Source organism: Melanotaenia boesemani, chromosome 6 (assembly GCF_017639745.1).
Source record: "Melanotaenia boesemani isolate fMelBoe1 chromosome 6, fMelBoe1.pri, whole genome shotgun sequence".
Lineage (NCBI taxonomy): Eukaryota > Metazoa > Chordata > Actinopteri > Atheriniformes > Melanotaeniidae > Melanotaenia > Melanotaenia boesemani.
The window spans coordinates 29,785,733-29,810,867 of NC_055687.1; the positions used below are offsets into that span (position 1 = coordinate 29,785,733).

The 25,135-nt window shown below is 40.4% G+C and overlaps 1 protein-coding gene across 2 annotated transcripts in view; it reads left to right on the forward strand.

Annotated features, from left to right (window-relative positions):
• LOC121642466 (nuclear factor of activated T-cells, cytoplasmic 1-like) overlaps positions 1-24,387 on the forward strand; it is a 64,982-nt gene extending 40,595 nt beyond the window's left edge. For both annotated transcript variants that reach the window (XM_041989226.1, XM_041989227.1), the window contains exons 9-10: positions 1,112-1,777; positions 22,459-24,387. In XM_041989226.1, the coding sequence (XP_041845160.1) occupies positions 1,112-1,777; positions 22,459-22,514 (722 nt within the window). In that variant the 3' untranslated portion in view covers positions 22,515-24,387. The remainder of the gene's footprint in view (positions 1-1,111; positions 1,778-22,458) is intronic.
• The last annotated feature ends 748 nt before the right edge of the window (positions 24,388-25,135 follow it).

Genomic DNA, 25,135 nt, shown 5'->3' on the forward strand with positions numbered 1-25,135 from the left:
AATCAAACAGTTTAAACAGACAATTTATTCATACTGACAACTGTGGGCCTTTTAGTAAATGTCACTCAGAGCAAGTTTAGCCCAAAAACTTTTTTTATGCTTGGCATCAAACGCTTGCCACACCCATTAACACATTTTAACAATGTGTAGAAATAGAAACAGTATGTCCATTGTGACTCAGAAGACTTTGTTATGCTTCAGGGTATCTTAACGCTAGCCTGTTAGTTTTGTGCTGGCACAGTCTGTGCATACGTACTTCTATAATAACTCAGCAGAGAGCTTGTTAACGTGGACCTCTCTCCATCTCGCAGCTCACTCTACGTATGCACCTCTGTTTTTGATGTGTGCAGACTTAAATTTTCAACCTTTCTTGATCGCATAGAGATAACATGTGATACCTGTCTGTCAGGGCTGATCAGGAAGCAGTGGAGACAGTCTGCACTGGATGAGAAATTCAAAGAGAGAAGGCAGGATGATCAAGTAGGGTCACAGCACTCTCCTGCATTAGCTGAGGTCTCATGCTCCTGAAACCACAGGCTCAGCTCTGCAGCCTCTTAAGGAGCTCAGGCAGCCTAATCAAAATCAAATCATCTCCTTTTTTCACTCTACCCCCTATCTTTTGGCCCTGGGAGAAACAATTACTCCTAAAGTGTGTAGGAAACCTGGGGGTCCTGGACTCCTTTAGTAGCAGCAGCAGCAGCACCAGCAGCAGTCCAGTGCTTTAAAGTACTTTTATTGGATATCAGAGCTGGAGGAGAGTCCAAAGAAAATAGGTCTTATTCATTATTAGAGCCAGCTGTGGCTTTCCACACTGATGATTCATCCATTTTTCTTTCCCCCCCTTTTTTTTTTTTACTTTTCATGGAGTGGTGAAGATGGGTGGTGGTGGGGAGGTGTGAGGGTTCCTCCGTAAGAAGATTCAGCCAAGTTGATACTCGGCCCGTATCCACTGGTTGTTGTTTGTTTGGATTATGGAAGGTACCGCAGCCGCAGTTGTGCCTGCCCACCCCTCTCACTCATGCACACACTGCGCCACGTGGCTTCCTTGCAAGTTTTTTTTTTTTTTTTTTTTAACATCTCCACCTTTCTTTCTGCTTTTTTCCCTGTCTAGTGCCGATAATAAAGACAGAACCCAATGATGATTATGATTCTCTGGGGACTGTTGGGCTGTCCATGCATTCAAAGCCGTACTACGGCCAGCCCAGGCTCACTTCCATCATGCCTGTGGCCGATCCAGAGACCTGCCTTGTTGGTGGCTACCCTCCCTGCCCGCCTTGCCATGCTGCCATTCCACTGTCATCCCCCAGCTCCAGCCCTACCCTGCATGACCTTTCCCCTGTGGCATACAGCAAGTGCCTCCCCAACAGCCCAACCAATGCGGCACCACCAGGTACCGGGGTGCCCCCTGTTCAGGAGACTCCTGGCTGCCCTACTCTTACCCACTCAACATCACCCGATCACAACTCTTCCATGGGGATGCTCCACTCTCACAGCAGCCCCAATCACCTCAACAGCCCGGCACCCCATGGTTACCACCCTATCTATGCCAACAGCAGCCCCTCATCCTCACCAGTGTCCCACCCTTCCACTCCCAGTGGGCCTGCAGAGAGCCCGTTTGTTCAGGCCTACAGCCCCGGTCAGGTGCAGACAGCAGTCAGCTCAACCCAGGCTGGAGGAAGCCCACCCAGCCTGCTACCTGAGGATGCCAGTCCCCCGTCAATGGCCATAACCATCAAGCAGGAGCCACAGGAGCTGGACCAGATGTACCTAGATGACGGTAAGTGGCGTTTATGCAGACATAAAGATAAATTTGATAGTAATTAGACAAATTTAGAATTTTTTGATAAAAAGATAATGATCTTAATATCCATGATAAAATGTCTGTTTATGTAGCACGTTACATTTAACACCTTTGCTTATCTGCAACCACACAGTCACACCCTGTTGCACCTCTCAGTATTTCCTGATGAAACTCTGGCTGCAGATCTGCGTCACATTTGTTTAATTTTAGACCCAGCAGATTTATTTGCTTTTGGTCTAACATTCAGCCCAGCTTATGTTGTCCAAGTAGCTGCTTTACTTTAAAACGCCAAATTGCCTTGATGGGATTTTGAAACAATCTGTCAAAACATCAGAAGGCCAGGGTCAACTGGGGTGCAGCAGAACAAAAACAGTGGCACACGCGTAGCGAGCCAAACTGTTGACACAACGACTAATGAAGGAAGCAAAACAATGGGTAGGGGTTTCCTGAACTGAATCGTTCCCCCCCCTATATTTCTGGGAGGGATGCAGAGAGGCAAGAGGGAAAGGCTTTGTTTTCCCTTACTCTCCCCACGGAGTCGACACCATGTGGCTGTCGTCATCAGGGGAGACTGTGGGGTCACTGGTCTCCCTCCGGCAATGAAACCAGTCACACCCAAGGGACCATATGGTCGGGTTTATTGCCTCCTGTGCCCATCTCACATAATGTCTCTCGGGTCAGCAACCTGTTATCTGTATTAGCAGAGGCTCCGCTTGTTATGATATACATTAACAGCCCACATCACGGGAAAGCTGCCAGTCTGAAATGCTAAAAATCTAGCTGTATCCTGATAAAGGTGAGGGAGAAACCTCCACATTGAACTCAGGAATATCTCTTCCTGAACAGCTTTTATTTAGTAAGCTAATGCCGCATAAATGTCTGTTTACACGTGTATGTGTGTGCCCCTGTGTTCTATCATCAGTTCTTTTTATTCACTTTTCACTCAACAACTCAGAGACATGAGGGGTGATAGGCATGAGGGGAGTTTTGCAGTACTGTAATTGAGTTGAATTTCAGTTTGTCAGCATATCTGCCAATCTTGATGAGTCCCATTACTCCTCATTTCATCAAGACTATACAGACAGGCCTGTTATCGGCTCTTCAAACACATTTTAAATCTTCCATTTTCATTCTACTTTTTTTACTGGGCTAGATTGTCTGGAAATGTAATTTGAAACATCACCACTCAGTTCAGATTCTTTTTCATTGTTTTTAATGGCCATGATGGGTAGAGGCTTTCATTTCAGTATTAATTGGATAAAATGAAACTAAATTTTTATTGTAAAAAGGCAGTCAAGAAGTCTTTTTACACCAGCAGTATGAAGTTAAACCAAATGTACAAAGTAGTGCTAATGCAACTAAAATCAGGTAATCTTGTTTAGCTACCCCACCACTCCATTCCCTGTCACTTTACGAGCTTGGTCTTCCTGCAGCCTGGTGGCCAAATGTATCTAGCCAGTGATTACAGTTGCATTAGAGGCACACAGGAATGCGTATTGATTGACCAAGGACAGTGAAACAGCTCCTTGAAAACCTCAGCGTGCTGCCGCTTTGCATCACCTAACGTCTGTGCGAGCATCTGCGGTGAGCTGCTAGAGACCCGGTAAGTGTGTGGTGGTAACAGCATACTGCAAAGGCATCTGCTGCTTCCAGGCCCGGACCAATCCCAAGCACCTCAAATGAGCCCTAAGCTAAAATAAATAAGATCGGAAGGCAGCTCGCAGGGCGCTCCACTCCCTGTTCACACGCATTACGGCTGTATGTTAGCGAGTCAGCGCTCCATTAGAGAAGGAAGGCAAGCGGATGACCTCACCACAGCGGCAGTGATTTAACGCCAGTCGTGTAGTAAAGCTCTCCTCCTCAGCAACCGGGGGGCCAGTGATTTGGAGTCTGCAGGAGAACACTTGATCTTCCCCAAGAGTGGTGCACCTCCCACGCTTGAACACTGAGGCCTCCGGCTCTCATCAGCCAGAGGAAATGTGTCTCTGTAGCCAGGCCCAGATTTTACACAGCCTCTGAGAAATCACTCAACTTATCGACGGTGAGCTACTGTACCGCAAGGATCTGGGTTAGTATGCATGGAGCCTGAAGTGTAAAGCCCTTAGACTGCCATACACAGTCTCTGCAAAACGTTAAATTCTTCCCCTCACTGAGATAGAAAACTCATGAGGTGGTGATTCTGGTATCTGTAAAGAGGTTTTATATGAAATGTCATATTGCTGTTGGAGCACCCATTTTCACTGAGTGGCATGTTGGCTCTCGCCTGCCACAGTCTCGCTTCTCTTAGCTGAAAGTAAAGCCACAGGTTGGTTTAAGGAATGGAAGCAGAAAAAGATTAAACAGCGCTGCTAGAAGACTATGCCTCGTTGCATTGTTGACTCACTGTCATAGTGGGGTTCATATAAAACTTACTCTGGGCCTTGAGTTACTTACTCACAGGCCACTATCTGGACTTTACAAGCATGTGAATGCCAGAAAACGGCAGACAAATGACATCAGGGTATGTCAGCATGGATATTTGCCTTGTGAACCAAACTAATTAAATCTAAACAAGAAAAGTTGAAATGACTCCATGTTTTGTCAAATGTATTTTAAGGACAGTTCTGATGACATCTTGAACGATCACCGACACACCAAATTTTTGGAAAAACAGCCCACATGAGGCTTTACAAAACATTCACTTGGAATACTGTCCCTGGTGTTAATAGGAATTTTACAGTGGAAATGTGTGTGTGTATAGCAGAAGCAGTGGCTGTCTGTCCTGGCCATTTAAAGCTGACGTTGGGTGTCCTGTTGTATTAGCTGTTGCTGTGATGGGTGATATCATGAAACGCAGCTGAATGCAGCAGACAGCAAAGGAACTTGTGCTAATCAGTGAACCAGATTTCTACCAGCTGCCTTTCTGAGAAACAGAGGACCCTTATTCCCCCAAAATAAGAAAAACACTGAGCACAACGCAGCCTCTGCCATTTTTGACATTTGACATATGTGCTCTGATTGCCTTCTGTTGTAAGGTAGTTTACTTTTTGATTGTTTCCTGTTCAGTTCAAGGTTGCTGCATTTGAAACTCTGCAAGGCTTGTTTTGTCTCAAACTGGAAACAGAATTGTTGTCAATTCCTCTTTCCTCTTTGCTTCCTCCCAGCAAGTTAAAAAGTATTCTAACCTTCCCGAGGATCTCCGTCCACCTTCGATGCCTCTGAAGGCAATTCAAGGCATTCCTCATGGAAACTTTTACACATCTTGGCACATTGCCCAGACCCCAGGACTCTGCAAAACCCCTAATGATGATTGAGAGCACGTCCACACCATGCTGAAAACATGCTGAGTCGCTAACATTGGAGTGTGCCGCAAGGCTGGGTTGGCTGGGTTTTGGAGGGGTGTGTGGGGGGGGATGTTCATTAGAGTGCTGCTTGAAGTGTCTGATGGGACTCACTAAAGCAGGGCTGCCCCCTGTATCTGTAGACAGTAGTGTGTGTGTGTGTGTGTGTGTGTGTGTGTGTGTGTGTGTGTGGCTAGAAGCGGAAGTGCTGTAAGTAACAGCGGGTGCTTTCACAACACTCCACCTCTGAACCTCTGGCCTTTAGGGAGCAGGTCAAGGTCCAGCTAATAGTGTGCAGAAAGAGTCTGTCTTGTGGTTAAGTGCAATGCCTAGAACGGTCTCCTTCCACATGTAAGGATATTGACAGGTACAAGAAAAAATGTGATGGCTTTTTTATTATTTATGACTACAGAGAGGATGTGGACATTTTACTGTTGTTGTTATTGCTGCCTTCTCATATTAGGAGTCCTGTTTTCCTGGCAGCATGTCTCATGGTGAGGTACACGTAAAAGTTTGAGCGTCTTGAAGAACTTTTATAGTCATGGGAAAAATTAATAGTCAGATGCACTCATGCATTTGCCTTTGAGAGTCATTGACCACCTGAGCTGTGGATCAACAACTATACTTTTGGGATCAGAAATAGATTTCTTTCAATTTGCTCTCATTAAGATTAAAAACCATTACTTCTGCTGTGAGAGTTGTGCAGCTTTGGCTCTTATTGCACATTATCTGATTCTACGGCCTTCACTAAGCACTCAGAAGGGAACACATAGTAGCAAATATGGAGATCTTCACAGCTTATTGTGAAATTTGTGATCAATTCAGTGTCAGACATGAGACATCTGCAGTTTTTTAATCTTCCAAACTAATTGTAAGAGGATGAGAAAACTGGATTATATCATATCATTGGTAAATGATAAAAACAGCACCCATTACAGCACTCAGTCAGAAATATTCTCATAAAGCACCCATGAGTTTGCTATTAAACTGTTTAATATGTCATATAAAGAATGGAAGGTGTGATGGTAGTTTATCTCAACCTGGCTTATGGGTTCTGAGAAAAACAGGAATGGATGCCCAAAGCCAAATGAAAGTCATTTATTGAAGCTAAAAAAAAATGATATGAAACCAAACATAAATTGTAGGATGTGGATGGCCAGTAAAGTCAGCCAATCAGATTGATGCGCGATCACAGCAGTCACAGCAATTCCTACAACAGCTCACAAAAAGACAGTTACCACAAAGCATACATAACCAAGGCCGTCAGAAAACGGATACTCCATTTTTTTAAGTGGGATTGTGTGCAATGTGATTACTTAATGTCTTATCTGCAGAAGACGGTTGTCAGAGCACTGTTAGTTTGGGGAATCCAAGGTATTCTGGCAGTGAATCTATGCCAAAACCACTTTAAAAATGTCATAACACTTCCAGGGATGAACAGATTTTCAGATTTCTACTCCCAGCCATTTTTACTTCTAACAGCTTCACATACTGTCTCTGAGAAAGGGTTCCAACACACTGTGTTGCATCACGGACGTTCTTCGGCTGAGACAATGTGCTGACAAAGTGAAGAACTGTCTGATGTAAAAGTGGCACAGAGTAAAAATCCTTCAGTCTTCTGGTGTTTCCATAATGAGTAGCTGTTAGTTTGGCTGCAGCTTCTCCTTTCTTCTCCAAACTTAGAGTTTTCTGACTATTGTGTGTTGCATGTAAAATATTAACTACTTATAAATTATTTTAAAGAAATGTAATAAACTCTCAATGGAAAATCATGGGGAGAATAAGTAGAGGAGAATAAGAAAAAAAAAACCTTTTCTGTGTGTTTAGTGGAAGTTGTCTGGATTACCTTAGCACACTTTCCTTTCCCATCTCTTTTATCTCCGTCCCACTGGCTGATGAGGGCCATAACATCACTGGTTCTCATCATAGATTTATGTAAAATATTATGAAACCAACTCAGTTGTTGACACTATTGCCCAAAATTATTTCCAGTTTAGCAAATAATTGGATTCAAGTGGTAACATATGATAGTGGTAATGGAGTCACTGTATTTGCACTTTTTTACCTCTTTGTAAAGCCAATCCGGGATATTATAAGAAAACTGAATCTGTAAGAATCGATCCATTTGTGATGGCAGCAGGTTAGTTTTTGCATACGTGTGCCTGTGCATTTACAACTCAGCTCAGCTAGAGGATCTGGTCTGGCTTCAGTCGCTCCATCATAATATCCACAGTCACTGTGAAAGAATGTGTCTGCTGAAAACCTGCAGTGAGATTATCTAAACAAATTGGGGTTTTTTGTGTCTGGAGTCCACACACGAACACACGAACGAATTTAGATGAGAGACTTTGATTGTCGAATGGGTTTCATGTTGGCACAAGGCAAAAGTGTATTTGCAGAACTGCTACTGTAAAGATTTTTGTCTTATTCTTCTCCATTACTGCAAAAAAGTAGCAGAGTGTGAGCTTTCTATGTAGGGTAATTACCTGACATCAATAGCAAAATGGACTTTAGTGATGTATAAAATCAAATGTAGCAGAGTAAAGCCACAAGGCACAGTGGATGTTTCCCTCTACAGACACATTTGAGTCTATTCATTAAAGCTATATTACTTCAGTTCATCATGCGTAATGTTTTTCTTATAGTTTCTCCTGACACAGCCGTTTAGAGGCTCGGTTTATGTGGATCGCATTCTGAGGTTTAGGAAACGCGCGTTGAAAAGCCACTGAGCCACACAGATCACAGCGGGTCAGGACTCAGACAGGGTCTGTGGCTTGGCTGAGCCCTTCCAGTGTATATCTGTGATATACACTACCACCACTACCACCTAATGCCAGATACTCTCATTATTGAATCATAATATGACAAATGTCAGTGTGGTTGACTTTTCTGACAGATTGATCACTGAGTGAGCCTCCTTCTCCTAGAGGGTTCTGAGGTTATCTGAGCCTTGGTGAGGGCTTCATTTAAGCTGTGATTTCAGCCTTATCCAAGCCCTTATCCATTTGCTGTCTGGCTCTTATTCTTTCATTTTTAGAGGCTGTTTTTGACATTCATTGTTCATGACGTAAAGACTTATTTTTTTTTCCTTTTGGAGAGTGTAGAGCTCAATTCCCTTTAGTGATTTCAGGGATGACAGTTATTGTGTAGGCTAATTTATGACTAAAAAAGCATTTTGTAAACTCTGCAAATACAAATATTCACCACTACTTCAACAGCGTTTCTTTATGGAGAGAACACCACAAATGATGCGCCATCACAGAGACCATAAATTTGTTTAGCATCTGGGATATTTCCTCCTGGCAATAGAGAGTATGAGCACATGGAAAACCCATCGAGCCCAGACACATGCTAAATATTCAACAAGCACAAATGTTTTGCCAAAAAACAAAGGTTTACATTTTAGAGTTAGGTGAAAAGTCAAGATCAACCTCTGGATAACAACCATGTAGATCGTAGATTGTCCAGCCAGCTGACAATGACAGTTGTGTGTAGTTAAAAGAGGTGGAGGGGGGGGGGGGGGGGGGGGGGGGGGGGGGGGGGATCATCCATTTGGACATAATAACCACAATGAGCTGCTCGTACTTAGAAGTTGTATTTAGAGGCTATAAATACCTGCGGCATCAGTAAACAGGAGCAGGTCTCCATCCCAGACCACTTAATAACAGCTCCCCATCTGAAATTCGTTAACTCAGTGAAATAGTATCCTGTAGCGACGGATGTCAACAGAGAAGTCTGGTCCAGCCTGGTGGGATGGGGAAAGCCGTTGGATTTTGCAACTGTTGGCACAAATACCTCAGAAAGAAGAGGATGGAAGAGAAAGAGGGGTGTTGAGATGGAAAGTACAGGGGAAAGTGAAATAAAAATGCAGCTCTGAAAATAAAGATTAGAAACAGTCACAAGGCTAAACCAAATGCAAATGTTCTAGTTGTATCTCACAAAATATGCTCAAACTTTCAAATAAAATACTGTGAAAATAATGAATATGCCAAAAAAAATGATGATTACACAAGACATGATCTCAGTTTCACAAAATGTTAATTTAAATCATTTTAGGGTGTCAGAAAGGTAACTTTCTCTAAAGCTTTTTTGTGGGATATCTTTCACCAGATTGGATCTGATGGTCCTAAAATGGAGAGATAACCACAAGTCATGAGCTGTGTTTCATGGTTTTACAGATTTTGAGGTCAGGAAGTTTTCATAATTTCCTCACATCCAGGAACATTCAGCAAGCATGAGGAGAAGCAGGTCAGCCGGAGAAATAACGGAGACAAGAGAAACAGACAGACTAAGAGAAAGAGGGGAAAATCTGAGGTGGAAGAAAGTAGCCTGCAATCTTGGTGATTTTCCCTGGCAGCTTCTCTCGCTGCCCCTGTTCTTTACACACACACAAATTCACACGGAAACACACAGACACTTCTTTCTTGACTAAAGCTGTTAAAACCAAAACATTAAAAGTCAAAGAAAGAAAAACATAACCAAACTTAAAGATGACATTTTATTCCTTTCACACCAGCTGCTGCTTGCAGTGTAAAGACTTACCACACAGGTTTACTTCAGGGGAGGGAGGGAATGAGCATTACCACTGAACTGTAAGTGTCCTACTGTTGACATATGACCCATGGCAGTTATAAACCTCCATTGGTCTCTTGATCCTGTGATTGTACTCAACTGAGCTCAGTTTCTTCTGAAACAGCATCCTAAGAAGCAGGGGAAATCCTTTCCTGTTTAATAAGCCTTATTTTGTTATCTATTGACAGACTAACTGATGATACATGGCTCCTGCAAAACATCAAGACATTTTTCTTATTATATTCAGTGTTAGAAATGATAGGAAATAAAAATAATAATAATTTCTCGATCGCTTCAAATTTACTTTGACTATCAGTTTATCTAAATGGCAGTAAAGGTGCCAAAATGTTGACTCTTGAGCCTCTCACATGATTTATACAAGAAGTACTTGATGTGAGAGGATGTTTTCCCACCGAAAAATGGGACTGGCAATACCGGTAACTGACCAGCCAGCAGTGGAAGATGAAAAGCTGAGTTTTTGTTTGAGCTCAGAAGTTTATTTATCTAATGCAGTTTCTCATTGGATCCTTTAATGTCTAAGTTGTATATTGGCATGGAGAAGCAAGCAATTAGCAACTCTTAACTGGTGACCTGCTGAATTAGATAAAAGAAACTCCCTTGGCTAGGGATGTAAAACTGTCTTTCTAAGCTGGAAACTTTTGCACTGAGTAAAAGTTTTGTTGTTGTTTTACATTAAAATCCATTCAACATCAAATGTATGTTGCAAGAAAGGTCTTGTGGAAGTTTAGTTGTAATTCATGGAACGAATTAGATATTAAAAGAACTAAGTAACTAAATGCTAGTAACTTGGCATTATGGTTGCCAGCCTGGAACTGCCATTGCTAGGCTGGTAACAATGGATTTGGTATTTCCTGGGCTAATGCCTAGTCCAGGGGTCTGTAACCTTTATAGTCCAAAGAGCCATTTTTCTCTCAGCCCAGCTAAATAAAACTTGTTCTGAGCCACAAATGCTATGAGACCTTTTAAAAAGAAAACTTATAATTTTTTATAACTATATACTATAGGAAATTTGTTTTTAAAAGGTTTTAAAATAATGAAAAACATAAAAATCTTTTTCAAAAAGAGGATTGACAGATGTTCTTCTATGGAATGTAGATATTTGTGAAAAAAAATATGTTAAAAAAAGTCAATAGTTTCCAACCTAAAGACAAGAAAAATAGATAAAAACAAATATTACTGGTATGTTTAGTGTCATTATGTTGTGGATATTCAGTGCAATTATTCCATGAAAAAAATGAAAATTTGCTAAAATCTGCATTTGTTATTATATCTATATTTAAAAACATTAGTTTCATAGCATTTCTAATCATGTATTAGGAGCTACTGTGAAAAGGTCCAGAGAGCCACAGGTTGCAGACCCCTGGCCTAGTCCAAGAAGCATCTATTTCCATGGGCTACCAGCATAGAGATGCTAGTTGTTGCCTCTCCATGCTAATATACACCCAATACTATGATGATCCAACAAGTAGCTGTGTTAAGTAAGTGAGGCATCACTTACTGTACAGACTGAATAAATGGTCATCTTTTCTTTCACCATCGCCAGCTGTTTAGCTGGCTTATCACTGATCTGGTCTGTATCTGGCTTTGACAGGGATAAACATTCTCCGGCTACAAGTATATAACCTCTGCCAGGCGCTTAATAGTTTAACTTTTCATATATATTGCAAGGAATGATGTAGCAGGTAGCAAAACTCAGTATCCACACACACAACCGTTATGCGGTTTATAAAGAAAATACATTGTTTTAAACATAGAGTGATACAAGCAAGACCAGATCTAGGAACAGTTGTATGTTTATATTATCCTCTTCTATGGGACAGTTACTGAAAATGAATTTATTTGGACATTTTCTTTTTCCCAAATTCAGCATCTTCATTCTGAAAGGACATGAGCTGCGGCTTAAAGTGATATAAATTCACAATGAGTAAAGGATGTTTTAAGCAAGCTTCATCATTTTCTTAACAAGTTAACAAATGTTTTTATACCTTTCTAAGGTGTTTTAGCTGTGAATACTTCTTCACGGCTAAACACACTACACAGTGTTATAAACTATGCATTAACAAAGGTAAATGTTAAATTTGTGATTTCGGATTTGTAATGGAAAAAGCAAGAATTACAGTCATAAAGAAATACTTTGGCGTGGCCTTACAATAATGTCACTTATAGCTAATAATTCAGTTCACCCTGGTGACATCTGCAGTGAAATCAATTTAAATAAATTTGTTTCTAAACAACATGTAAAAAACGTACATGCAGTTTAATTAGAGTGCAGTAGCAGGTGTTTGTTTCTGTAGAGGTACTCACAGGGGGCAGAGTTTCTTCCTGAACCACAGCTACTGTTAAAGCTGCAAGATAAAACAGCTAGACCAGAAGCAGGTGAAACTGGGATTCTGTGATCTACAAGTGGCAGAAAATGTCTCTGCCACACCTGCTATCTGTGGAAGAGTAGTTCTGTCCTCAGCTTCGACTCAGACAGTCTGGAACTGTATAATCTCCAGATGGATGTTACTGTGTCTGACTATGGAAATCAAAGTGAGGCTTTATGCATTGGAAAATACATAAGTGGAACTGTATCCAAGATTGTCTCTCTCCACCTTCCTTCCTCTTCTATGTGAATAAGTCTGTGATGTGCCCTGAAGAGCCCTCATCATCTGTGTCTTTGAATCCCTGCAGGCGCTGAAGATTTAAAGCTGTAGGACAGCTCTCAGGGTCAGCAGACAGAGTGTTAATCAGATCCCGCTCAGCTATAGTACAGAGCCGGATCACTGGAGCACCGCAGGGATGTTGAAAAGAGAGAGGCCATGTTCTTGTGTGCAGCAGGAACTTTTGTAAGATTAAGTTACCTCTGCTATACTCTTTAGTGCCTCTCCCGTGACTTTAGAATGAAGCCTGCAAAACCCCTCTATTCAGCTAACCAAGATGCTGGATCAGTGGAGATGTCAGTCGCATCATATAATGCGATCCAAGGCTGTAAAACTACTGATAATAAACTAAGGTTGCAGTTTTAGCTCTGAAGTACTCCATCTGAGCGTCCTGTTTGCTGATGTTCTTTGTTTAGTTTGAGAAATAATGATAATTAAAAAAGAAAACAGTCTTGAGAGGCATGCACTATTTTAAGTTACAAACAACTGGACCAATTTGGTTTAAACCAATCACAAATAACCTACTTTGGCATCCCTGCAACAGATGACAGCAAGGAAAGCTTTTGCTTTTTTACCAATGGCAAAACAGAGGGGTTACCCAAAGGCCATGACATGCTGTTACAACACTCATCAACAGAACACTAAACAACAGGAAGGAGTACTCTCAGCCTTCTATCTGTGATGGATAGTGAACAATAAAGCATGCCCCAAGGTAACCTTCTTTAAGCACAAAGAGACTTTTTCCCTCTCTCCCTCGCTACATATATATATATAGAGATATATATATATATATAGATATATATCTCTATATATATAAACTGTTTTGAAGGAGGCAGCAGATGATTTAAATATCTACGCCACAAATACTGTCATAAATTGTATTTTTATGCAGATGCACAGCCAAATCTCACCTAAATGGTTGTAGCCAGATGCAACATGATTGTTTCAGTATGCTCATATTTTTGACTCTGAGCCACATAAGAAACCCAGTGAAATTTCAAACCGTCTCAGTCTGCACAGAAACATTAGTTTCTACTTCAGAATCAGGGACTTCAAGTTTATCAGATGGCTGAGTTGTTTTAGCATAAACCCACCGGTAATGAGCCATGAAAAGAGTTTTAGTCTGTCTCCTTTCATATCTTTACCACAAAAATATGTGTTTTGCTCAGTTTGGTTCGTATTCAGGCTCCGGCGTTTGCTTTATACTTCACTAATTGTGTGAAACTTAGCTTTTGATTCTACAAAGTCTTAATCAGTTTGCACAGAAGCTCTTTAGCGTCATACTTCTGTGCTTACTTTTAATAAACACATTTGATTGTAGGGTTGTGTTGTGGTATTCTTCAACTGCAGCTACATGAAGGCAATTTAACACAATCGAGCTGAACTGTGTAATCAGAAAATTTGAAAGCAACACTTTGGCGCCGAGCATCCAAGCATCTGCATTGTATTGAGAGAGTTTACGTAGAGATCCAGAAGTGTGGGTTGTGTTGGTTCATCTCTTTGTTTTTATGCTATGAGAACCGTCCATTTACTGCATTTCAAGTTTGAAATGCGTCTTATGCATGTTGCTGTGCAACAATACAGTGGAATCTTTATTTATTTTGAATGTTGTTAATAATCCAGTCGGTAACGGCTGCATGACTAACTCAAAGGAGTTAATGCTAAGGGCACTGGAGATCAGCTCCAAGTAAACACCTCCCCCTCATCCTCCCTGGAGACCGACCTCGAGCGCACACACCCGCGGCCTCCTGGGTCTGGGAGGAAATGAGAGGAGGAGGAGGAGAGGGAAGTGGCAGGCTCACAAAGTGAGACAGAGTGAGGTGAGATAGGGAGAGACAGAACATGCCACACAAGATCAAAGGCAAAGGTTCTGCTCCACCGTGGCCAAAATAAGCTCATCAGCGGCGGGACTTTCAGTAAAAGTTGTTGTCTTTAGATTTCTAATTTGGGATCATGCTGTTTTATTGTTTTTAAGCCTGTCTAGTAAATTTGGCTATGTTTAAGTGACTATAAACTGGGTGTAAACTCTGCTTGGTCATGCCATTTGATTTGGCAAGATGTCTGATTCCTCTGCAACAGAGAGGCACGAAACCTGTGCCTCTGAAAAGTGAGACAAGTCAGAGACTTGCAGGTAGAGATTAAAGCCGGGCTTCACTTTGTCTCATCCCTTTAGCCACAGTGAGTGTGTGATTTCTCGAGGCTGCACCATCTGCCTCATCCGACACAGCAGCAGTTCAGTGACAGTGACTTTATTACACCCTCCATGCTTTGCGTCTTCTTTCCTCTCAATCCCTGATAAATACAGATTGTGTCACCTCTCTTCTACTTCGATCGGATTTGATCTTCCTGTTTTTATTTTCTATCATTGCCTATCTCATCATTTTTAAGTGTAAGGACAGTTTCAGAGGTAAAATGTACTGATAAGGGAATGAAATTAAAGAATATTAACATTGCATGTGATTACCAGCATGATTTTTGGTCATTTTTATTGATAGAGACTTGAATCATATATTTTCTCCTTTCCTGAAAAGACTAGTGTCATTTTCTAATATAGGTGATGTACAGTTGTGTCTTTTTAAGAAATACACTTGCGTTTAAGTCCAAAGACCATTAATATGCATTTGTAAGATCCCTGAGTAATATTTGCACATCTTCTTCTGAAAACAAACACGATCAGATGCAGAAAAAAAAAAAACTTCATTAGTAATGTGATACTTGCTAATTAGTAAGTTATCTCAGTAGTTAGTAAGTTAGGTCTGAAACCAGATCAGTGTTATGAAAATGCATAATTATAAAAAATGTACTATACTGTAGTAGCTAATTATAGTATACTGTTACAAATACTTTGAAGCAAAAAGTACAGGAAGAAATCATTCAAATGGGCCTATTATTATTAAGATCAAGTGTATCAACAGCCTTACAGAGGAGTTATACAATCTCAGTTCCAAATAACTCACATTTAACTAGTATGTAATGAAAGATCAAAGAAAGCAAATGATATATAAAATGTGGCTTGAATGTGAACTTGCAATTCCCCACCCAGTCCTGGACAACTGTTCTCCTTCACATCATAAATAGCTTTAAAAACCTCAAGATAAGTTATTGTGTGAAAGTTACAAATACTTTGGCAGGCCAATTTAAGGGGATATGTACAGTATTAGAAATTAGATCAGAGCAAATGAAAGAAAGGGATGATTCATTATGATATTACCTGATTTTAACTGATATGCAGAATGTTTTTAATTTCACTACTAAAGCAGCTTTTATAGAAGCTGACTTTATATTATAAACACGAGTCTCGCTGATGAATCTTAGTATGATCTTCCCCATTTTTATATCTCTGCTTAAAAATGTAATACAAGTTCATTTGCTGCCAAAGGAAATGAAAAAAGTCATCTCCTCAGGCACTGACTGCTGCACGGATAGCTTAATTACAGTGAATATGTGGTCCTTTCTAATGCAAACTGACCTCAAAGAACATGTAAACAGCTCCTCTCTTTGGGCAGCTGGACACTGTTGCTCCCGTTTAGAAAGATTTGAGGAGTTCTTACTCAAACAGAAATAAGATAGTGAGGGGTAACATCTCCTTTCCCCCTCTTTATAAGGACAAAGCAGTGCATAGTACCATGCAGCTGCTGCAGGTAGTTGTAAAACCTCACTTCTTGAGGTAAGCTTTCCTTTGCAGCCTCCCCGTCAGTTATAGAGACAGAATGTTTCCACATGGGAAAGCCTCGGACTTCACACAGCAGCCTAGCTGTGCAGATGAAATATACTGTCTGTACATATCATCACATCATTAGGCCCAAAGGGATCCCTGCGATGGATTAGAAGCTGTCAACCTGCAAAGCTCAGATGAATTTATGAAGCACTTTATCATGATGAAGCACAAGCAGAACGCCTTGTCTATTTCCATTTGGGTTTATCTGTGGGAATAATGGCTGCGTCTCCCACCATTTTGCTCCTTCTTTTTTTCTCGCTCCATCTGTGTTGCACACGTGTGTGTTCTGACCTTTGACTCCTCCCCATTTTTGACGCTGCTGGTTATGAGCAGAAGATAAGTGACGCTGTCCAAGCCGCTTGAGCCGAGTGTGGGAGGCAGCAAATTGTCCATTAAGTGTTTCTGCTGAGGCCGAGGGAAGATTTGATATAGCGGGGAAACAAAAGTAATATGTAGCAGGAAATTCAATTGTCTCTCTCCAGCAAGTTTGAGCTTTGCTTTGGCTTCCCCACCAAATCAATTTCACATGAAAGCACAAGTTCAGATTAGGTTTAACTGTGAGTCTGCCTCAAAGCTAGTCTCCTTGTACCCTCTCTTGCTCCTGCACAGGTTTGTGTGTATCAGTGTTTACATGATAGGACTTCTATGACTCAGATGAACTTCCCCACTTGCCCCTGAGAGTCTGATTGCTACAATGGAAGGAAGCTACCTCTTATTTCTCACAAAGCTGATGTTGTACTACAGGAGGTATGAGTGAGCTTAGGAAATATTCCCCTTTGCCTCACTGGGAAGGTCCTTGACCTTTAGAGAGCTGCAGTATGAAATTAAGAGGAGTTCAGGAAGGTGTCTTTGACTTCTTCAGTATCAAGAGACTGCAAGTGGGAACAGAAGTTTCTGCCAGGAAGCTGCTGCTATAACCACAAGTTCACAGGTCGTGTTTTGGATAGTCAGCTGAGGGAAGCTTGGGTGAGGTGAAGTCACTCTGTGCCAGGTCTTTGCCAGTCAAGTCTAACTTGACTGTAGGAGATCATGTTACAACTGCAAGAACCTCCAAGAGGCTCTCAGGCCTGGATGCTCTGCATCTCTTCAGACCACAGGGCTTCTTCTGCACTCTGAAGAAGCCCAGCTGTTATCGAACCCCAATGCACAGCGCTCGCCTCTAACAATGCTAACTAAATCCCCAGTGCAGGTCAGGTTCATGCTGAACTCTAAGAATAACTAAATAAAGTCATATTAGCCATGCTTAGATTACTGTTTAACAAAAGGAGCCAAGCTGTTGCACCACAACTTCTTTGTTCTCATATCAGAGTCTGAGATATTGTACATGTTATATTTGTACAGCATCCTCCAAAAGTATGCGGAAAATTAAATCAAAACACAAAAGGGGAAAAGTCAGGGGACTTATCAGATGCTTCCCTGCATGACATGATGACCAAGTCGCAGTCATTCCAAAATCACCATTTATGTGCATTTTTTTTTCCTCTATGTGAAAGCTCAGATCATGTCATCTTTATTGGTTTCAAGTCTTTTTTTTCTTTTCTTCTCCATTTGTCCAGTTTCCTCAATTTCGTTCAGGCACATCATGCTGAGATTTGACATGTTCTTGGCCAAGGCCTCTTTGGAAATCACTTTGTTGTTCCAAGAATACAATTTTATTCCTGTAAAACCTTCCATTTTATCTTTCACTGGTCAGTGTTAAGTGGCTGAACAAACAAAAATTACATTCTTTTTGGTCAGGTACAATGACTGGAGTGGAAATGAAAATATTCAAAGAAAAAGCTTGGAGAACTGTTGGAAGCAAATTTATAAAAGAATGAAAGGTGCCTCAAGATACATGAAAACATTTTGCCAATTGCATCCATACAGCTAATGAAAACTCAAAATTCAGTCAGAAAACTCGAATCTTAATACAAATTAAAAAGACAAAAGGATTTATAACACATTAATTCTAGCGTGTCTGTTTGACATTTTGTTTCCAAATTGATTTGGTGAAAAAAAAATCTTTTTCAATTATTAACCAGCTCTGATATCTCTTGCTGTGGTTTCCACACATAGCTGCATGAGTTACTCATACAGCATTAGATTGTTTTTTTTTTTTAGCAGCACCTGATGCAACACGTCCCTTATGATTCTCTACTGGAGTGAGGTTCACAGCACAACACAACATTAACCTGTTGCCCCACTATTCATGTTATGAAGCTTCGTAAGACCGCAGGATGTCCTCTCTTAGCAGGTTAAAGCTAATCATCTTCATCACGGTTTGTACAGACAGGTTATTCTAGAGGGGTCAACATTTATTCAGCCTGCCGTCACACCCAGCGTAGGCCGGGATTTAGCACTGAGCCGTGCTCCCTGCCAAGAAACACTGGCAGGGCCTCACAAAAGAGCTGAATTGTCTCTTTAACTTCTCAGCTCAGCTGGCATCGCAGTGAAGCATCATATTTTCATGCCACTCTCACACCTGCTTAAAATAGATCTCCCAGCTGCCACGCCTGAGGTATAAGTCCTGACAGGTCTGGACTGCGGTTAACAGATTACACCGACAGTGCCACTAATAAAGGAAGATTCTTTGTTTAACTAACAGTGCACGTGTTTCTTTTCTTTCTTTTTTTTTTTTTCTTTTTTTAGCAGGGGAATATTTGGAGCTCAGTTTTCCACTGTTTTTGTTTATTCATGAGAGGGTATCCTCCCTTTAAGAGCTTTCCATTATTAACCTGGGGCAAATACAAAAAAGAGAAAAAAAAGAATTTTCCAGTGCTGATGAGAGAGATGCAACTGTGCTCGGTTTTAATTGTTGTGTAACAAAACATGCTGTTTCTTTTTTACAAAATAGAGATGGTGAAAGTAGAAATAGTGCTGCGGAAAATTACACCTAATGTTGTTTATTGATGTGAATTTTTTAAATATACCCCTGCCCATCCACATTACGCAAAGGGCTGAACGTTTAGAGCCAAATTCCACTCAGAACAAAATGTTCCCCTGCTTGTCTGACTGCCTTCCCCCGACTGAATATTTGTGGTTATCTAGTCACTTCATGAAAGGTGAGACAGTCTCAAAAATACAGAGACGTCATGCAAGAGAGTTTGCCTCTGAAAAAATACGTCTTTTACAGAGCTCTGATATCTGATCATGGTTCCCTTTGCTTTCTGAAATTAGCAGAGTAAGAAAGATGACCTTGGCGTGCTGCATTGTTAGTTCGCTCAGTCATTACCTGTGTGGGGGTTTATCACTTTCAGCCACTCAGGTTCTTCAAAATTTCTTCATTTCCCAGAAATTGTTGTAATTAGATAGACATGGGCTACGTTATTAAGCTGCTATAAATAGTACCTTGGTGTTGTGTTGCGGTGCAACGGTTGGCCACATCCTGTTTCTAAAATTCTCATGTTGCCGACAGAGTACAAACATGAAAACACAAAGGCCAGCGTTTTATCTCTCTTCTATTTTTTATCACTCTCTTTTTTAAGTGGAACATCGCTGAGCATGCCAGTGGAAAATATTGGTTGATATAACACAGTAAAATAACACAACAGTTTATATGTGGGTGGAGGAGACGTCATGATTTTTTTTTTTTTTTTTTATGACTGAAAAGAAGAAAGGAAGCCAGAGCTTTCAAATTGAGAAAGACATAGGGAACATTTGTGGTTTCTTTTCGGCCGAGCTGCTGGGTTTTCCCATCCCTTCTTCAGAATTACCTGGAGCCCGTTTTCTCACCTCTGCAAACAGAGCTGAGCAGCAACATTGAAGCTGGATCATCTTATTGTTGCATGTGCCTGTACTTCCTTTATGTCCTGCGATGGCAGGACTAAAAATAACCTCAGCGTGTAAATGCCTGTTTAGCCCGGAGTGGAACAGGGTTGAAAACAGCCAGCAGTGTTGGCACAGGTTGGATTTTTCCAATGGGAGTTCCTCCTGTTGAGGGAGGTGAGTCCCAACCAACCTGTGTGTGTATGTGTGTGTGTGTTTCTGTGTATGTGAATACATGGGTATATGCATACAAAAAGCAGGGCATGAACAGTCTGTGGCCTACTTTTTTTGAACATGTTACACTTTATTTATTCATTAATTAACACGCATTCACTGTATCTTTCTGTTGAAGCCACATTATAGCATTCAATACTGCGGCTGTGTTTCAGCATTTTCTTCACTTATGAATATACCATTTTGCAAATCTGAGATTTTCTGTTTCAGGACATAAATATTAGTAAATAAATCATCTTTTTATTACCAGGTCATAAAATCAGGTGAATAGAACCTCAAATAAAAACAACACACAACATATTACACAATGTCATAATTTATTGAACATAAACTAACCAAACATGTAGAAATCACATTATTTATACATTATTTTTTTCTGTATGATGTCTCATCTCACATTATTTTGGAGTAATTTTGGCCCACTCGTCTTTAGAACGGCAGCATTTGTTAATGAACCGCTCTCTTAAAGTCTCACCACTTTAGCTGTCAGACAGATGGCTTCACAATTTCAGTCTAGAATACTTAGGCTGCAGGACAAGCCCAGATCATAAGTCCTCCACCACCGTGTTGTCACCATAAATGATGCTTGTGGTTCTCTGAGCATTTCACAATCTGACCTTGGGGTGTATATGCTGGGACATCCACTCTTTGGAAAATTGTCTTGGATGTTTCCCACTTGTGAGTAGTCTTTCTTACAATAGAATGACAGACCTTTATATTATTTGGAAATGGTAATATAACCTTCTCCAGACTGATGGGCAGCAACATTGGCTCCTCTAAGGTCAACCCTGATGTCTTTCCTCCATAAAGTTGTGTAAACACATACCTTCATGCTCTAGTCCAGCAAACTGCCAAAATGTTTGCTTTTATACAGATGTTCACCCAGAAGAAGGATGTACATTCATTTTCACATGACCGCGGGTTAGTAAAGCTGTAATGTGATCCATTGTTTAAAGAAAAGAGGTCGATAAAATGAAGTTTTAGGTGTTTCATCAGCTAACAATCCAATTATTACAGCAGTGTAAAGAGAAAAATTAGCTGCATTGAAAGAGTTGAAAATTATATGAACAACAAGTTGCTTTGTTTTTGTTTTCATTTTGTTCTTTGCTGATGCTTCACCATTCGTCAAACAGTATCTAGTGATAACAAACTGCAGGCCCACTTTGAACCTCAGAGTGGGTGGACTTCCTGTCTCTGGTTTCACCAGGCTCTTTCTCTCTTAGTCTGCATCAGCCTTTGTTATCACCCCGAGCTCCACAACTATGAAGCTTCTTGTTTGTGTCGAGCCACAGGTCTCGGGTTCCTCGCCATCTTCGCAGTCACTTCCCTCTGTTTTGCCAAAGAACACAGAACAGATAAACGAAGGGACTGATCGACGTCTGCCCGACTGTGGGAAAAGCGCGGGCACAGGAACTGGTGCAGGAAAGACAAGTCGATGACTTAAAACCAGAGATGTGTGCACAGCACTGATATGACTTCGTAATGACATTGATATGTTTGGATTGCAGCTGTTGATATGCAGTGCTTGTCATCTTGACTAGAACTATGTGAAGTATTCAGCTTAGTATTGGTGTGTTTGATGTTAAATCACTCACTAGAGGTTGTGTAATAAGGAAACACACCAGACGTGAAGCCACCTAGAGTAAGATCATTTTCAAATTTTAACTTTGATCATTTTCACCCAGTCATAGTCTCTCACGTTTTTGGTTTTTGTTTTTTGTTGTTGTTGTTGTTGTTGTTTTAATCACATCCAGAGAACATGAATGGATAAAACTGTTTTTTCACTTCAAAATTAAAATAAAAATCTTCAGGGTCCCTTTAAACCCCAAATTATCCTACTTCTGTAATTTATACAATAAATTTTCTTTACTTTTCAGGTTTTACTCTTTCCCTTCTTCCCTCTTTTATCTTTTTTTTTTTTTTTTTTTAGACAGGGGGTTCTGTGAAAGGTTCCTAAAGTTATAAGGCCCAAAATGTACCAAGGGTTTAGCTTCTGAACATCTTGAAGCTCTTTGCTTTAAACTCAGCTTTTGCTTTCCTTACTTATCTGCATCGCCGGTTGACATATTTAACATATTTGGATAATGTTGCTTTTGTTTGGCACGTCAGTTTTATACTTTCAGACTACATAACTCATTATAAAACTGTTACATCAGGCTGAAGTTGCTTTAACTATAATAACTAAACTGATTTTACTGTAGAGTTATGGTATAAAATGGATTGATCCTAATAAATAAGCCTGGACCCAGGTTGCTTCATTGGTAATGTAGCATCTCCAGGTGTTTAAAATGCCAATCCTATTGATCAGCATTTTCCAATAAGTGTAAGAAATATCCATGGTGATCTGAACTGATATTTGCTGTGGCTGGTTAATAATGATCTGCTATTTTTCTTTTGTCTCCACAGTTAACGAGATCATTAGAAACGACCTCTCCAGCATCTCTGTGCACACTCATGCATAGAGATCCAGATGTCTTCTGCTGCAGCACACACACAATCAAGCAGCAGCATCAACCACATGAGGACAAAAAAAGAAAAAAAAAAGTGAAGATCCAGATAATGAAGAAAGAAGAAAAAAGTTTTGACCAGGATCTCCCACCTGATCATCGTCCCCATCAGCTCCACTTCACTCGTTGCAGACTCCCTGACAATCACTGGCAAGCTGTATTTGAATAAACAGGTGAAATGTTTCATTTTAAAAAAAGAAAAGAAAAAGGAAGTGATATCAGGGGCAAAGTATGTGACTGTACTTGCCTTAATTCACAGCAGATGCTCTTTAGTGGACCAAGCAGCTCAATGAGACTGAATTACTCCTCTGCTCTTTTATAAATGACAATCTTCATTTTGAGTGTGATCTGTATGTTAATGCATGGACAAGCTAATGGGAAGTGTCAAGCTTCATCACTTTGGTTCGTTTGTTTGTGCAGATGGTCAGTTACAACCAAACTGGTGCCTTACAGCAGCGATACTGACAGCAAACAGCAACAGCAGTCACACAAACGGTTCACTGAAACCCAAAACAGACGTTTTATATGATGTTTTTGTATCATTTCAATAATTTGTTTACAGGGAAACAGAATAAAAAGGCTGGGTAATATGTAGGGAGTGTGTGAATACATTATAATTGTACTTTTCTTGCTTCCTTACTATTATCTTTGTTCATATATGCTGAATGTTATGTATATTATTCTTTTGTATAAACCTGTCTTTGAAAATATGTATGCCTTATGCTTATATCATGAATTACTTTTTTAAGCTTCTGCTTTTCTCTTTGTCCTCCCTTTATATAAGTTTTTTTTTTTTTTTACTTCTACCCTGCATTACACTTTTCACCTTAGTGCCTATTTTTCAATCAGCCTTTCCCAGTCTTCCACCCAGATCATGACATAATAATGCAAAGACAATCAGAGAAAATGAAGTACATATCATATGACAAGCAGCTCCTGGTTTATAGGTGCTGATAAAGGCAAGTGACAGGAGTTTAGTTTTTCCCCAGCATCATGATCGACGAACAATGGTATGCTTACCTGCTGAAACTAAATAACAATACTCCTGGACAGTATACGTCCTTTCCTTCTTGCACTGTTTGCATGTAAATAGGCGCAGGGATATCCTAAGTGCACCACAAACTTCGTTTTCCTCATCATCTGGGTGATTTCACTAAGGAGATGGCAGGACTGTTATTTACAGCTGGCAATAATTGATCTGAGTAAACCAAAGGATTTTATCTTTGGTGAAATTATTGTCCAAGTTTCCTATTTCTGTCGGAGACTTTAGCGCTGAGCGGTTTCCCCTCTCGTACACAAAACATTTTGCACTTTACCGCAGGAACAGAGCAGACCAGGCCAAATATTGTAGAGTGATTTCCACAGTCGTGTCACAGACTCTTCTTTCACAAAGCTGCAGCTTTTTCCATGTTATTTGTCTTTTTGGAGCATGCGCACCATACTAATGTTGTGGATCATTTAGCTAATAGTAGCAGCTTCCACACTAGCTTCCTAGTACAATTGTGGACTTATTCTGTAATAGCATGACTAAACTGTAATGAATAAGGTTTCTATTTTTTGTGCCTTACTATCTTTTTCATGGCTTCAGAATCACTGCAACTGTGTGATGCTTTTCTGTGTAGGCACAAGGTGAAACATATTTCTCTTTAATATGAAATATTTATGAAAAATTAAATGTGTTTTAGGTGCATTTAATGTGTTCTCTAAAAATGAATTAATAAATGGTATAATGGTGACCATAAATAACAGAAGTCCTGGTTTTATATTTCCATTTTTGTTCTTATATAATTGATTTTGTCCAATAAACTAAACTCTGCTTTGACATTTTAAGCATGCAACTGGCCTTTTTGGCTTAGTCCTTGTAGGAAAGTTGGAGGGATTGGTGCAAAAGTTGTTTTCATACAACATTTTGATTAATAAACTTTATTGTGATATATGTGTAACAATTTTTTATCTACAAATAAGTTGCAGATTTTTTTATTTTTATTATTGTTATTACATTTTGTATAATAATGTAGAATCAGTTGACCAGTGTAGATATGGAAGAGGTGTTTTCTGGCTTTGATTTTTAAGTACCCATCTCACAAGTATCTTATTAAAATGCAACAGGTTTCTGGTATGCCCAGAGTGAGCAGAGGACTGCATGTTTTCCAGTCAGTATTGTTTGTGGTGGGTAGTTGTGAGTCAAACACCTCATCGACATGGGAGATGTGCCATGCTCCTGTGTACCACCTGCTAGTCCAGCAGGCTTTTTCCATTTAGCAAAGTTAAGAAACTCCCACAGTGACAGAAGGCAGGCCTAGGCGGTGTCCCCCTGTACTAGCATGGTATGCCCAAAATAGCTTCACTATTAAGAGATGCAGTCACGCCCCGTTTTCCTGGCACCCTGTTCTTCTTACCTTACTCTTCCTCTCTCATTGCCATAGGTTTGGACACAGAGGAGAGGTGCCATTGGGGCTGTGGTTTCACAGCTACAGCAGCATTTGAGTAGACCAAGCTTTAGAACACCCATTGTATTAGAACAGGTGTACAATTCATTAAAAATAACCAAAGAAACTGTGTTGTCAACAATTCCA